Source organism: Nanorana parkeri, unplaced genomic scaffold (genome assembly GCF_000935625.1).
Source record: "Nanorana parkeri isolate BGI_ZX_2015 unplaced genomic scaffold, ASM93562v1 scaffold1592, whole genome shotgun sequence".
Classification (NCBI taxonomy): Eukaryota; Metazoa; Chordata; class Amphibia; order Anura; family Dicroglossidae; genus Nanorana; species Nanorana parkeri.
Window position 1 is genome coordinate 271,449 of NW_017307860.1, and position 16,886 is coordinate 288,334.

The 16,886-nt window shown below is 48.3% G+C and overlaps 1 protein-coding gene across 1 annotated transcript in view; it reads right to left on the reverse strand.

The window, feature by feature from the left end:
- Positions 1 to 16,886, reverse strand: part of ABLIM1 (actin binding LIM protein 1) — a 60,284-nt gene that overhangs the window by 7,890 nt on the left and 35,508 nt on the right. The window contains exons 10-15 of the mRNA XM_018570761.1: positions 11,577 to 11,723; positions 5,876 to 5,964; positions 5,499 to 5,595; positions 4,539 to 4,603; positions 350 to 410; positions 231 to 238 (exon numbers count right to left, since the gene is read on the reverse strand). Of these exons, the coding sequence (XP_018426263.1) occupies positions 231 to 238; positions 350 to 410; positions 4,539 to 4,603; positions 5,499 to 5,595; positions 5,876 to 5,964; positions 11,577 to 11,723 (467 nt within the window). The remainder of the gene's footprint in view (positions 1 to 230; positions 239 to 349; positions 411 to 4,538; positions 4,604 to 5,498; positions 5,596 to 5,875; positions 5,965 to 11,576; positions 11,724 to 16,886) is intronic.

Here is a 16,886-nt window from a genome sequence, read left to right on the forward strand (position 1 = left end):
ATATAATTTAAAGCTGTGACATTTCTGGACACATAGAGACAGATGGGGACAGACGGATACAGCTGATTTCAGGGCAGAGACACATGCGGATCATTCCTACCCTACAAAAGTACATTCACCATTGTAAACCTCATGCACACCACAGGGAGGCAGACTGGAGCCAAGACTAGATACTGCCCCCGAGCTGCCCCCCTCCAAACAGAACATCTTTGGGGTGAGGTGACACCTACCTGATAATCTGCGGGGAGGGAAAAGAGAAAAGACAGATATTAGTTCTCATGTTGGAACTTCATTCACTTTATCACAGTGTATGATACTTGTAGGTTTTGTTCTATAGTGCTGCTCTTACCTCGGACGTCACCGCTTATGTCCCCGTAACTGTCATACTGGGCGAAGTCCGTGGACACCGGCTGCAGCAAAGGAGAGAAAAGTCACTGCTGGTGTACGGAGAGGGGTTTGCCGATTGTAACTTTAAATTGCAATATAAATACCAATGATAGAAAAATAAATCACTTCCCTCACTTAGGGGCTGATTTATAAATCTTCCACCCAGCGTAAGGCCGAGCAAATGCTGTTTCCACGTCATTACCGCCACTAGATGGAGCAGAGAAGCATGCTAGTGGTGGTAATGAAGCGCAAACGGCATTTGCCCAGCTATACATCATCACCGCCACTAGATGGAGCCGGAGAACACAGAAAGTTCCTATGCTCCTCGGCGCCATCTAGTGGCAGTAATGACAATCGCATGGTGGAGACTTGTCAATCAGCCCCATAGTAAATATCATTTTAATAAATTAAAGGAGAACTATGAGGTTAAGGCTTTCCCCCATAGTTCTCCTTAGGGTAACGGGAGGACACAAACTAGCGTCCTCCCGTCACCCTAGGCTCAGTATATAGGGAGCTACAGCTCGCGGTATACTGAGACGCCGCAGCCGGAGCGGATCCCGCCGTAGATGACGGAATCCGCTCGGCTGCGTGAGTGACAGCTGGCTCTGCCTATCTAGAGGCAGATCCAGCTGTACCCGCCACCTCCCCCGTCCGTTCCGCCAGTCAGCAAAAGGAGCTGCCTGGAAACAGAAACCCCTGTGTCTATTATTTTATTGCTAGAATATGTAGAAGTAGAAGGCAGTGAGGGCGCCACACTGGTATTTTATTAGATAATAATTAGAATAAGAAGGCCAAAACATGTCGGGGGTTCAGACACTTCATCAGGGGCACACAAAGGGGAACATATAAAGGTTCATAGGAAATAATACAAATTCATCTTATAGAGGATCTATTATTCATAATGTTTCCTTTATTATTATTATTATTCAGGATTTATATAGCGCCAACAGTTTGCGCAGCGCTGTACAAGATGAATTGTATTATTTCATATGAACCTGTATATTTTCTCCTTTGTGTTGTAGCACTGATGCAGGAGGAGTGTCCGGACCCCCCAAAACGCGTAGGATTTCCTATTCTACTGATTATCCAATAAAACACCATTTTGGGCTCTTTGGCCATTGATGCGGCGCCCCCACTGCCTCCTCCATAGCTGGATTTACCCCAAGACTCCCCTCCTCCTGGGAGTGCTCAGGTACATGGGACTTTGCAGTGTATATATTACATTGTCGATTATTTCCATTTTGTTACTAGAAAAGAAAGCACAAATATTTCAGGGAAAGCCAGCTGGATAAAAATGGGGGGGGGGGGCGCTTGTTCGCGGCACTCAAAGGGGTGATTTGCATGTCTCCACCCACTGTCCTATTACGAGGGTTACGCCCCTTATGCTTCCAGATAAGATGGCAGAGGTTACTTTGTGACTTCATTGCTGATATCAGTGGAGAGGAGAAGTTTTTGTAAAGTCCCGTGAACCCCCCACCATGGTAAAGGCGGCGAGGAAATGGGTCACACGGAAGGCCGACCCGAGCGTGCTGTGAGCTGACATTTCACAGGAGGGTCTGGCTGTCCTCACGGGGGAATCACAGCCGAGTATTATGAATATTACATGAAAGTCAATGTGGATCCCACGCCTGCTCCATCGCTGCTAATTAGCTACATTGTATCGATATGTAAACACTTCCTCCTCATATAATGATTTCAGTCGTTTCAAAACAAATGGGTTACAGTTCGGACTATAAATAAATGTTCACATCGCCCCCCAGAAGCACATATCATCATAAACCTATCATGTAACCTTTCTGGGAAAGGGGGGGGGCGGAGTTATAACCTTTTCCTTGCTCATTGTGGAGATTTCCCCTCACTTCCTGTACAGGTGAGAACATTGACACAAACAGGAAGGGACGGGAATTATCCCCAACAGGGATACATCGCAACATGAGAACATGATAGGTGTTGTAATCCTTCCCCACTCCATCCAAAACATCCGCGCTATATAAACATTGATCTCTTTACATTCAGCCTGTCTGCATTCTGCACTGTACATTGTGGGGAACTGCATATGTACCGGCCAGCAGTGGCGTAACAATCGTCATAGCGACCCAGGCGGCCGCTATGGGGCCCGGGCACAGGGGGGCCCAGCCTGGGTCGCTATGGCATGTGGGGGTGCTGGATGTTACAGACACAGCTCAGCAGCGGCCGCGGCGCATTTCCACTCATAGCCGCTGCGGAGCTGTGTCAGTGTCAGCCAGCTGCTGCTGCAGACGAGGGCTGTGTTCGGAATGGAGGCGGGGCCCGCCTCCTCTGACATCACTGGCCAGCGACCAGTGATGTAAGAGAAGGCGGGGCCCGTTGATAGCAGAAAAGGCGGGGCTCCGGGACGGAACAGGAGTCGGGTCCCCGGCGACCACAGAGGCGCTGACAGGTAAGAGATCTCAGACCCTGCAGAGCCCACTATAGAGAGTCTATGGTGGGCTCTGCAGGGTCACTCTCCGCTGGGGCTCTGCAACTAGCAATCACGGGGCCCCATACAAAATTTTACTATGGGGCCCTGTGATTTGTAGTTACGCCCCTGCCGACCAGGCAAGCAGGGTGTCAGGAGTCCCTCTGTGCACGCATTCTGCTTTCACAATTGGCTGGTAGGGATCACATGGGACGGAGAATGGACATGACTTGGTATGCAGGGTCTGCCTTCTGTTATCATTTACTCCCCAATCGCATGGGAAACTCCACCAGCAAAACCTCAGTATAGAAATTGTTATTTATGGCTGCCAGCACTGAAGACATTGAATCAAACCGGGATCAGGCGCTTCCTGGGTTGTCCTAAGTCCTGGTCTGCGGTGACATACTGCAGAAAGGCAGAATGTAAACAACGCAATGTTTACACTGGTTTGGATCTGTGATGACCACCATCAAAGCGCATGGAAGGAGAAGGCCGATCCAACTGGTCACACTTCCACAACTCCTGATATAAGTCGGTAAATTGCCGACTTCCCAAAAACATTTCATCAATAAGTGAACTATTATAACTGGGGATGCACTGATGCCGGTTTTTCGGTATTGAGTACCGATATTTTTTTCCCCGGTACTCGCCGATACCGAATACCGAGTACCGGAAGTCCCATTAAGGAAGCCAGGCGGTGTGTAATGAATCGCCACACGGCTTCCCGATTGGCTGGGAAGCCGTCTCCATGCTTCTCGTCACTAGGCAACGAGAAAGTATGGAGCCGGATGCCGCGTCATTGCATGGTGTCCGACTTCCTGATTGGCCCGGGAAGCCGGCTCCCTCTTCACAAGTGACGAGGGAACACGGAGCCAATCTGATACCAGAAGCTCAAGTATCGGGCTAGGTATCTGAGCATTTGGGTGAGTACGGGTACTCGCCCAAATACTCGGCATCGGCACCGATACTGACACTAGTATCGGTATCGGTGCATCCAGTGGCGTAACAATCACCATAGCGACCCAGGCTGTCGCTATGGGGCCCGGGGGAAAATGGGGCCCGGCCAGATGCCGTGCGGGCCGCCTGGGTCGCTATGGGACCACAGAGTCAATGAGAGCCGGCAGCGGCGGGGGAGCAGGCTGGACCCGGTGTTCTATCAACGTCGCGAGCCTCCGACGTCACCGGCAGTGGAGGAGGAGGCGGGCCCGTGCTCGGCAGCAGGGGAGGAGGCGGGCCTCGGTGACGAAGAAGGAGGCGGGCCCGGTGACGGAGGAGGTAAGGAGTGCGACCAGCCCACCTGAGGGTGACCCTGCAGAGCCCCCTCAGGTGGGATCTCGAGTGGGCTCTGCAAGGGGTATAACTAGAAATCACGGGGGCCCCATACAAAATTTTGCTATGGGGCCCTGTGATTTCTAGTTACGCCCCTAGTTACGCATCCCTAATTATAACTATCTGCATGGAGTTTGCCTCTCCTTCCTGTGCTGTGCGGGTTTCCCCCGGGTACTCTGGTTTCCTCCCACACTCCAAAGACACGCTGGAAGGTTAATTGGCTCCTGTATGTGTGTGAGATGGGGACCTGAGATTGTAGCTCCTTCAGGGCAGGGACTGATGTGAATGTGCACTGTGTAAAGCACTTTGTAAATCGTTGGGCGCTCTATCAATACCTGTGATAGATAAAATAAATACACAAACTGTCCACACGAATTCTTCTTACCCGGTGGAGTCCGTTGCGCCCGTACCCCGGAAGAGATGACGTCTTGGACGCGTCGGAGTGGAGAGCTGCAGCGAGAATTATTCATCTTATTATATTTGTGAATCAACTTTTTGGGTAGAAAACAAAAAAATTTAAAAAGTTTGACGGAAAATACTTTTCTCAGTGGAGAATGAACATTTTGGGAACAAAGTTTGATAGATGAGGAGAGCTGCAACGTCCCAGAATCCCCTCCCCCGCGTACAGGGCAGCCATCAGAAATTTTGGGGCCCCTTACACGGCTTTAGGCCGGGCCCCCCGCCCCCCCCACTGGACGCAGGGCTTAGGGACGCGCTGGACGCAGGACCCACCGGAGAGTGACCCTGCAGAGCCCACCATAGATGCTGCACAGCCCATCTGAGACTGTCTATGGTGGGCTCTGATGGGGTCTCAGGTGGGCTGGTCAGAGCTGCACCCCTCCCCTCCCCTCCTTTCCTTCCTAGCGCCTCTTACCTGCACACGTGGCCTCATCTGCCACCGGACCGGCCAGAAGTGAGGTCACTTCCTGCCAGTCCGACATCAGACGACTAGCTTGTCTCGAAGCCGCTGGAGCGGCAATGCTGGGGCCCTCTGCCGCTAGGGCCAGGCCTCCGAGGCTGCTGCTGAGGGGGCCCGGCCGCCTCCTCGCCCGTCACTGTCTGACGATACTCATGTAGGGCTGCCCGGGCCCCTTACGTGAGTATCGGCCGTAACCCCCCTGATGGCAGCCCTGGGTACTGGATCCACAACTAAATACCAGGAAACTGACACTGGAAAATGTACTCGACACTACCAACTGGCAGTGCAGTGATCAACAGACAACAAGAAATCAGGTACAAAAAACCCGGGCCCCTTACATGAGTATCGGCCGTACCCCCCCTGATGGCTGCACCTGCCCGCGTATAAAGTCCACGAATCGCCCCGAATCACGGAACCGCCACCTACCGGCCAAGACGGCGGGGTCGTATCGGCTGGCGGAGTGCGGCCTCTCTCGGCTCTCCTTCTCCTCCTTCAGTATCAGCTGACCCAGACCCGAATTCAGCTGAAGACGGAACCACATCAAACATGAGCTATGAACACGACTGTCACCGGGTAATCGGAAACAATGTAACAAATATACGTAAAGACATCCCGTTCACCATCCCCCGCTTCCGCTGGAGCGCTGTGAGGGTCTGTCCCTAGAGACGGACACTTCACACGCCTCATACATCCGAGTGGAAGCAATTCTCAGCCTTTCACTGATTGGCTCATCTGACGATTTTACAAACATTGTTTCCTTTCTATAAGAAGAGATGAAACGACGGATACTTTGTATCGCTCACCTTCATTAACTGCTCCTCCTGCACCTGGCGACGTTTTAACAGTTCCTCGTCATCTTCATCCCGGCCGCTCGACCGCCTCCTGGGGTCACCTAATCCCCGAAAATAATAACACGACAATGAATCCTCTAATGTGGTTAACAAGCTATTAGCCCTCAAGGGTCCAACCTGCTCACTGACTAGGAAGCAGAACCTCCAGGCCGCGCAGAGTCTCCACTGGGCTGATGTCCCGCAATCAACTAGAGCCCAATGGAACTCTCGGGTCAAAAATGCGAAATTCATTGCGGGCGCATCAAGCAGGAAGGTGTGCAAAGTCGTGCAGTGCGTTTCCTTTAGTAGAAAAGCCGGTCCCCTGCCAGCGTGCTTCAGAGAAGAAGCCTTGCTCTCTATGTGGAAGCAGTGGTCTCTCTGCAGAGGTCCAACACACTCTCCGCTGAGTCAGAGATATAGCTCTGTGACCTGCAAAGGTCATGCACCTTGATGATCAGAGAGCTCTCGTCCGAGCTCAGCAGAGGGTGTGTTGAACCTCTGCAGAGAGACCACTGATTCCAGGGAGCTATAGGTCTCAGACGGCAGGGGGGTGTGTTAGACCTCGGCAGAGAGACCACTGCTTCTACATGGGGAGCTATAGGTCTGATTAAGCAGGGAGTGTGTTGAACCTCTGTACAGAGACCACTGATTCCAGGGAGCCATAGGTCTCAGACGGCAGGGGGCGTGTTAGACCTCAGTAGAGAGACCACTGATTCCAGGGAGCTATAGGTCTCAGACGGCAGGGGGGCGTGTTAGACCTCAGCAGAGAGACCACTGCTTCCACACAGAGAGCAAAGCTCCTTCTCTGCAGCCTGCTGGCAGGGGACCGGCTCCTCTACTTTCTAAAGAAAATAAACTGTAACACTTTGCACACCTTTTATTATGCATCTGCGATATATTTCGCTGATTTAAACATGAAACTCAGTCGGCCTTAAACGCGGCTCAGTCTGCATCAGCGGAAACACTGGGACGTGACAGGTCCACTTGAAATGTTGCTTTTGTTTTTCTTTTAATAAAGGCTGATTAGGCTCCCGGATGTATACAATACAGAGGGACGATTGTTCCGGGACATCCGAGTGTCACTGTATCAGGGGATACGCTGCAGATAGTAACTCCGGATAACATGTGACACATGCCTGGGCCCCCCAGGGGCTGAAAACACAAGTTGTATACGGCTGATTGCGGATCCACCTACATCAATGTGAATATTGTGTCTGGAATGCTATATATAGATGTACAGACCCCCCCAATATGGCACAAGGCAGCTGTAGATAAAGACTCGGGGGGAGAAACCAAAGTTGAAGTGTGTATAAAGCCTGTGCTGTGCGTCGCAGCGCCATTCATATAGAACGGCACCCAACGGGCAACGCAGCACAACACGCATGCCGTACATTGTGGTGAGCTGTGCCCCAAGCAATGCCCACTATTTATAATCCGCTGCCATGTGTGGGCAGCCCAATGATTGGGCGTCCTTAAAGGAGAACTATGGGGTTAAGTCTTTTCCTCATAGTTCCCCTTAGGGTAACGGGAGGACACAAACTAGCGTCCTTCCGTCACCCGAGGCTCAGTATATAGGGAGCTACAGCTCGCGGTATACTGAGACGCCGCAGCCGGGACAATTGTGTCTGGATCCGCCCAGCTGCGTGAGTGACAGCTGGCTCCGCCTATCTAGAGGCAGAGCCAGCTGTACCCGCCCCCTCCCCCGTCCGTTCCGCCAGTCAGCGCTGGTGGATCGGAGCGGGGAGGGGGGAATCTAGCCCCTCCCCTGTCATGGCAGAGAGCCGTGACAGGATCGAGAGGTGAGCGAGCGCCGGTATGTGTTCGCTCACCTCCCGATCTACTGAGCCGACCTGTGACAGTCTTATTGTCACAGGTCGGCTAGAACTATGAGGTGAGTGAAAAGCACCCCCCCTCCCCCCTCATAGTTCTCCTTTAATGCAGCACATGCTCATGCAGCAAATATCACAATGTATTTATATATATGAAGATAGATATATAATACCCGCCCCCTCCCCCGTCCGTTCCACCAGTCAGTGCTGGAGGATAGGAGCGGGGAGGTGGGAATCCAGCCCCTACCCTGTCACGGCAGAGAGCCGTGACAGGATCGAGAGGTGAGCGAGCGCCGGTATGTTTTCGCTCACCTCCCGATCTACTGAGCCGACCTGTGACAGTCTTATTGTCACAGGTCGGCTAGAACTATGAGGTGAGTGAAAAGCACCCCCCCTCCCCCCTCATAGTTCTCCTTTAATGCAGCACATGCTCATGCAGCAAATATCACAATGTATTTATATATATGAAGATAGATATATAGATATGAAATATTCAGGATGTTTGGGGCACTCCTTACATCAACAAAAAATACACCGAACGTGTTATTGATTATTTTTGGCCATTGGTGATCCCTACAATGTAAAAGCCGCACTGTAGGATACGGACTTGTAGTAAGCACATTGATTTCCAAATCAGGAAAATCAAAAGCAGCCACTGTGTCCCATCCACAAAGGGGCGGGATGATTGTGCTGACATCACCGACCTTATATGGCCTTATATATTTGACCAAATATAGCCATGTGGCCATATAAGGTCAATGACATCACACCATCCCTCCCCTTTGCTTACGTCCGGCTGTGGATGGTGAATTCCCCGGCCGCAGCTGGTTGGTCGGCAGTGGAAGGCGCTTCCCTGAGGGCCCGTTCACACCAGTCGCAGTGCGTCCCGGCCCGATTCTGGCCGGAACGCACTGCCTCGCATGGCGGCCGGCTCACTTTTTAGTGGGGCAGGAGGGGGCATGGCGGGCCATTGAAGTGAATGGCAGCATAGCCCCGCCCTCCAGCCGCAATGTGATTGCCCGCTTGGGATCACAAGGCACATTGTGCCTGCGGTCCGGTGCGATCAAAATGCTGCAAGCACTATTTTGATCACACCATACTGGACCGGACCGCAGGCACAATGTGCCTTGCGATCCTGTGCGGGTGATTGCATTGCAGCGGGAGGGCGGGGCTACGGTGCCATTCACTTCAATGGCTCGCCACGCCCCCTCCTGCCCCACTAAAAAGTGATCCAGCCGCAATGCGAGGCAGTGCGTTCTGGCCACTCCAACTGGTGTGAACGGGCCCTTAGGGCTCAGATGCGTTCAGGTTCAGATTGGGTTGGGTCCAAACCTCAGCTCATCCCTAATCCCTACATGTCTCACTCTTCCCTGCTCCATCCAAAGCAAAAAAAATGTTTTGCCTCTACATACACTTTAACCACTTGCTGGCCGGCTGTAGAGCCGTCCGAACGCTTGTCTATAACAGCCAGCAACGGCTGTTTAGATTCCCGGCGGGGACCTGTCTGCGGGCGCACGCAACCAGGAAGCAAATCACATACACAGACGGACTTCAAGGGGTTAAAGTGGAACTGCAGCCAAAACCTGTTTCTTTTTAGTCAGAATGCAGAAGTGTTATAACCCAAAAGGTTTATAGTTGTCACCAGAACAGAAGTAGGAGGAATATCTGATCACATGACACCTGTTAATGGTGGACTTTTACCTCACTCATCCTCCTGTCTTTGTGTGTGGTCACCAGGACAGGAAATGAGTGGAGACCAACCCAGAGGGGACAGAGCTAAAAAGCTGACAGAGATTCCAACCTTTTCTATTTAATCCAAAATGAAAACATATATTTGACTGGATGGGCTTTACATACGACAGATATATGCAGCTCTATAGATCCCGGAGATCCCCAAAATTAATTTTCCTGCAGAGGGATCCACAGATCCTCGTGTTTCGAAAATAAATGAACAGTAGGCCAAATCCAAACTTCAAAGAGTTGATCCAAAGATCCTTGAGATTCTAAACAATGACTGTAGAGCTGCAGGATCTATAGAGTGCAGAAAATCACACGTTATGAAGCACAGAAAACCTCCACAGAATGACGTGTGATTTGTGGAACACGGAAGGTGGAGAGACGATGGGAACATAAAGATCAATGCAGTAGGTAGTGACACATTGCTTGTTTCATGAGCTGTATCACAGTCCACATGCACAGGGGGATCCAACAGGGCAGCTCATACACAACATGGCCAAAGGTTTGTGGACTCCTGACCATCACACCTTCCTATATGACAAAAAGTATGTGGACCGCCCTCCAAAAACTTCAGGTGTCTCCAATGAAGGTTCTGCTAATACTCCATCATACAAAGGCATTGTAGACAATTGGGTTCTTCCAGCCTTGTGGTCACAGTTTGGTGAAGACCCTTTTCTGTCCCACCATGACTGTCCCCTGTGTACAAAGCCAGCTCCATAAGACATGGTGTGACCAGTCTGGTGGAGGAACTCGAGTGTCCTGACCTCATCCCTACTGAACACCTATGGAATAAAAGACAATTATGGTCTTCCAGCCTTGTGGTCACAGTTTGGTGAAGACCCTTTTCTGTTCCCACCATGACTGTCCCCCGTGTACAAAGCCAGCTCCATAAGACATGGTGTGGCCAGTTTGGTGTGGAAGAACTCAAGTGTCCTGACTTCAACCCTACTGAACACCTTTGGGATGAACTGAAACACTGATTGTGAGCCCGGCCTGCTCATCCAACAACATTACCTGACCTCTCAAATGGCACAACTGACCTCTCAAATGGCACAAGGCACGGAGTCCACAAAGCAGAAGCCATATAGTGTAAATGGCGGCTATCATGTGACAGAGGTGGATCTACAACTCTCCATGGAATTTCAAAGCAACAAAATGGTCAAATTATCATATAAGCCCATTGGAATTGTATAGCAAAAGTAAAGAGCCAGTCCACCAAACTGATACATCAGTCATAGAAGCTCCTAATGGTTTCTTATATCTCAGAGACTCCATCGGTGCGATCTCTGCATCAATTCTCAGGTTCACCCAACTGCTACAAGCACATGTACTGTGTGTTGGATTTTGCACACATTGTAGGCTCGGTAGAATACAGTTGTTGCAGTGAGACCCCCCAGCAAACATGAACAGAGCAGGAGATTTCAGTGTCGGAGTCTCCAAGCTACCGTTGATGACTGAAATGCATCAAATTTTTATTTTCCTGTATATATCAGTTTTGTTAAATATCCCCCATTGTATGTACGTGTTTTGTGGAGGAGATCCTAGCTCAGAAAGCTCATAATGTGCTTAGTCAGCAATCCCACATCTCATATCTATCAACATCAAGGGTACAACCTAGCCATAGCAAACCATGTGACTGATATGGGGCCCGGGGTTTTCTGCCTATACAGTGAACTCTGCAGGTCACAATAGCATCTGTGAAGTAAACATTGATATAATGTGTGTGTGTATATACAATAGTTTGAAATCCTCTGTAAACTGTATGCAAGCGGTAAGTATTCTCTATCGGTAGAAGAACTGGACATTAAAGAGACAGGGGGGCCCCTTATGGTTTTGCTGTTGAACCCCATTACACATAGTCACAGCTCTGATCAATATTTACACATAGATGAGACTGTAGTCCTGCCAATCCCAGCTAATGAACACCATAGAGATGACAGGACGCCAGGACAAACAGTCTCACCAGATTGGATCTTCAGGGAAGGACAACAATTACAGACAGCTGAAAAGGTTTGAAGATTCCTTTGCCGCTTTGCCCGTCCTTCTGGGCCCACCGGCAAAGTTTAAGGGGAACAGAGCCATGTCGCGGGGCAGTTCGGTTTGCCTACCTATGGCGGCGAGTGAGGGTGGACCTGGCCAGTAGTCGGTCTCAGTCTTTGGGACTTCGTTGGGTGCTGGAGCGTAGGCGGCCGGAAACTTGGAGGATTTGATGATATCGTCGGAGCTGTTGACGAAGGCTGCCATGGCAGCTGCATCTGGATGGGATCAGGGAGGAATTCGTATGGCTCAGTGGGTAGAACGTGCCAAGGCAGGAATGCCAACCTTCTGAACACCTCACCCCCTCCCCCACTATCCTGAAACTCACCAGTCTGTAGGATGAGTCTATACAGGAATGTAAAATATATATTTTGTATCAAATTGTTGCAATTACAATGGATTGGGTAATAATTGTTACATTTTTGAAACATTGTTTAGTGATTTTGATGCAAATTGTAAAATACTTTGTCAAAAATATATCTCGTCAGGGACACCCCTTTCCTGAGCTTGGCCTGCTATTCCCACTGGACATCTCCTACATATGTCTGCCCTACACTGGCATATCCTCCCCATCCTCCTAATCCTACAAGTCTGCTCTCTGAGGGAGGTTTTGGAAAGATTATAAGATATAATTCAGAGAGTTATGCTGGCAATGCATTATCTGTAAACAATGGACCAAAAAAAACAACCCCCCCCCCTTTAAATGTTTTGCAGTTCATATAGGATCCCCGGCATGTTTCACGCACACATTTTTTAACTTAAATCGCTGGCCCGGTTTCCCATTGCCCCGGTCCGTGGACGGAGCCAACCCGTTAATTGGAGACACGGGTGATTGTGCAGAAAATGTGCGCATTCCTCGGCCGTGTGATCCTGGAACGCTGCAACCCCAGCGAAAATATTTGTGTCCGGCCCCAAAAAGCTGCTTCTGATTTTCAGCAAAACATTTTTCCTTCCCTTGCAACGAGTTTCACCCAGAAGAGGCCGCTCGGCTTAATCCAAGAATTCCATTCAACGGCTTAGGAACTGCTTCTACTTTCTCGGCTTAATTATTTTCAGATTAGGAGTTTATAACATTGTAAATCCCACAAATGTCGCGGTGAAAGGCAAGGCGGAGAAAGAAAATGTATGAACATCACCTATTCTATTCTATTCATACCCCCCACAGGGTCTCTTAAGAGGACCTGTCAGGATAGGAATATGGAATTTGCCATTGTTGAATTATTTAGTATTTGGAAGGTGCAGGCTCCAGGGTTTATCATTCCCATCTACACTTCACTACCTAGAGATTCACTGAGCTGGAACTAGTTAGTATTCCAACCAGATATGTGGGGTTATCTTATACAATATATGTTAACCTAAATACATCGTCACCCAGTGGGAATGACTTTATTAAAATAGCATATGAAAATCTCATTTCTGCCCCAAAAAGGTGATACCAAAACTAGATGACCATCGAAAAATGTGTGTGTGTGTGTAAATCATATGCATATATATATATCAAAGTAAAAGCAGTGAAGCGCCACGAACTGTCAATCCTCAATGGGAAATCATCTTGGGCATACTGCAGGATGCTGCCCCAAAAAAGCCGGGAAAGCTGAGAGTCTAGAAAATATGCACATAGGGGGCAACTTCATATAAATCACCAAAGAAACATACAACATTAAAAAAACAAAACACTAAGGGGGTTATTCCCTAAAGAGCCGAAGGATCCAGCTGTAGCTTCGGCTGATCCTTCTGCTCACTTCGGCCGCCAGAGCTCTTTGGTTCACTGGAACTGGAGGGGTGCTGTAAAGACTATTCACAATAGCTCATACAGCAGCCGAAGGCAGCCGAGCGGCTCAGCCGATCCAAACGCATATGTGCTTTTGCTCGGCTGAGCTGTATTGACACTCGAAGTGTGGAGAACGGTCAGCTGAAGCCGACCGATCTACACGCAAATGACAGCTGGGGACGCTGGCCGGCTCAGCCCAGTTGTTATTTATTGCCCGGGACCGGTTAGAAGACTCTCGCAGGTGCCGGCCAATAGGAAACAGTTGGGCGGAGCTAGCGGTGATGTCCAATTGTTTATATTTTGCCGGCATCTGTCACATTTGACATTATGCGGTGAGAGTTCGTCGCGTGCGTGTTTTTTTTTTTTCCTTTTCTTTAAAATATTTTTAGTTATTTTTTACATTTTCCTATTTTTTTTAAATAGGAGGTACCGAGCAGAATAGCCGAGCCGCATGCCACTCGGCGTCATTCGGCTATTCACTCACTCTGGCCCCTATGAGAATAGGGCGAACGTCAGCGAGTGAGCTGCCGGAACCTCGGCTCAGCCCATGCAGATGTTGGATCGGCTGAGTCGAACTCCTTCTGCACTTCGGCTCATATGAACATGCCGAGCATATGCGGCTGAGTGAAGGCAGCTGATGCACGGCTGAAATCATTCGCACAAGACTGAAGTGAATAGCCGAACAGCGTTTGGCTCACTTCACTTCGGCTGGGTTATTCACTCGGCTGCCTTCGGATGCTTTGTGAATAAAGAACAAAATATACAGAGGAAGAAAATACACCAAAAGGAACCAAAAGAAATGGAAGATATCTATATCAGTACACCACAAGCTATTTTGCACATATATATATCTATCTGTATGAAAGCGTGGCTTCAAGCTGCACTTTCAGAGACATAGATATATGTGTGAAGATAGCTTGTGGTGTACTTCTATAAATATATATCTATAAACTAACATGTGGTCCATTGCATCTTAAGAGGAAGACTATATTTATCGTTTTAATCGTTTTTGTTTCTTTTTGTGGGGGGTTTTTTCTGTATATTTTGTTCTTTTGGTGCATTTTTTTAGTTTATTTTCAGTAAGTTTGTTAAAATATTTTTAATTTGTTTCTTTAAATGTAATATTGTACGTTTCTTGCTTGGTGATTATATACAATGTTACACTTTAAAGGAGAACTATGGGGTCAGGGCTTTTCCCCATAGTTCTCCTTAGGGTAACGGGAGGACACAAACTAGCGTCCTCCCGTTACCCTAAGCTCAGTATATAGGGAGCTACAGCTCGCGACCTGCGCGATTATGATCTTTTAAGGCTGAATATTCAGGTTATATTTGACTAAGCCCCATCGTCACTCATTCTCTTTTTTTTTCTTTAAATTGACTCTGCTGGTAAATACTCAGATCTTTACTTCATGCCGTCAGGGAGGTGTAAACACTATGGATCCCATAAACTATCAGCATCACAGCATTAAAGTAGTGCAGATTGTGATTCTTACTTGTGAGACAAACAATGATTCTTGTTCCTGTTGAATGCGACATCACAACTCGCTACATTTTAAAGAAAATTTGCAATTTGTGCAACATATAATTAAAAAGGCTGCATGCGTTGTGGGCGCATAGAACAAGAGGATTAGTGCTCCATGCAGTAGGTGGCACAGGACTGCTTATAAACTATGATCAATGTCACACAATAGATACATTGTCACAATTTGCAACATTTTATGTGACAATTTGATACACAATTTCTCTGTCACATTTTCTCACTGCGCACCACCAATAGTTTATGGGGCTCATTGTGTCTAAATAAGATGTAAAAAAAAACATGGAATGGCCTATTCTAATAAAGGACCAAAATTGTCTTCATCCCTAAATGACTATCATGCTGTAATTTTTTTTTCAGAGGCAACTGTATTTTTTTCATCTTCCAAATAATTTCAATTGCTGGTTTCCTGGATTAGATTATGGAAAGCGGTGTCAGAATCAGACTTGTCACTTGAATCTCATAGAACGATGCAGCTTAAAGGAGAACTATGAGGTCAGTGTTTTCCCCCATAGTTCTCCTAAGGGTCCCGGGAGGACATAAACTAGCGTCCTCCCGTCACCCTAGGCTCAGTATATAGGGAGCTGCAGCTCGCGGTATACTGAGACTGCCGCTGCCGGGACGGATCACGACATTACTGTCGAGATCCACCCAGCTGCGTGAGTGACAGCTGGCTCTGCCTATCTAGAGGAAGAGCCAGCTGTACCCGCCCCCTCCCCCGTCCGTTCCGCCAGTCAGCGCTGGAGGATCGGACAGGGGAGGGAGAATCCCAGCAGGGAGCTGTGAGTGGCAGTCACGACTCTCTGCAGTGAGAGGATCAAGAAGTGAGCGAGCGCCGGTATGTGTTCTCTCACTTCCCGATCTATTGAGCCGACCTGTGACAGTTTAATTGTCACAGGTCGGCTCGAACTATGAGGATGAGTGAAAATCACTCCCCTCATAGTTCTCCTTTAATATAGAAAGCCCTTTTCTGCACTTGTCTGAAAACACAAACACAGAAAAAAATCTGAACAAAATAATTTACTGGATACTTCAAGAGCCTGCACAGCCATAAGGGAAGAAGTTAGCTTTCTCCGCCCTGCCTAAAAATATCGCAGCAGCAGAATTGGACATTCCGTGGACATCTGGACGCAAGCCTTATCTCTGAAATTGCATGCAATCCTGATATTTCCTCACAGTCATAGCTGAGGTTCCGGATTCCTTATAGGCAGAAATTAGAAGCAGTTCTATTCTGGATTGAAATGTCACATATTTTGTGCCGTCTGGAATAAAACAAAAAAATAAAGCAGACGCAGATCTCACAGAAGCACCAACCAGAAGATATTGGGAGTGATAATCACGTATATATCTATATACCTTTACCTCGTCTACATATCAAACCAACAAACCACCTAAAACAAAGCCACTTATTTTTTTTTGTAGATGAATTTTTTACACTTCTACGATATACAAAGTATCCTTTACTGTAATAACATCAACATCACAAATCAACACCCAATGTGTGTAAAGAAAGAAAGACGATTCACACAGTTGTTGATTTTCATCTTCTTTTTTTTATACACATTGATTTGATTTGATTTGTGATTGTGACACTGTCCATAGCAGAAGATACTTTGTATCATTTCCTTTATATATCTCCGAGGTTCTATACCTTTCAGGAAACTTTGGTTTTACTTGGTTTGTTTCTTTGATATGCACAGGTGGCACAGGTTACATGGGTTCCACTTGATTATGACTCTCTACTCTGGATTTAGTTCACCCCTAAATGTCTCTTTTTTTTTTTTAATGGATCAGCCAATCTGTCTCAAGTTTCATGTTAAATGATAAATATGTCACCTCACATAAACACTTCACAGAGAGGAGAAGACAGAAGGTCACCTCTCTCTCCTGCTCTATGGCACTGCCTGCCTGGAATGACCCCACTAAGGAGAGGATCACACCTCTTCCTGGTGCACAGCAACCCACAAAGCCTACAGCACCAAGACAGGTCCAAGAGAGGCTCATGCATAAATCAGAACCACCCAGAAAGTTAGAGGATTATAAAGGATTAGTGGCAGAGGGGGAGGGGGGGGG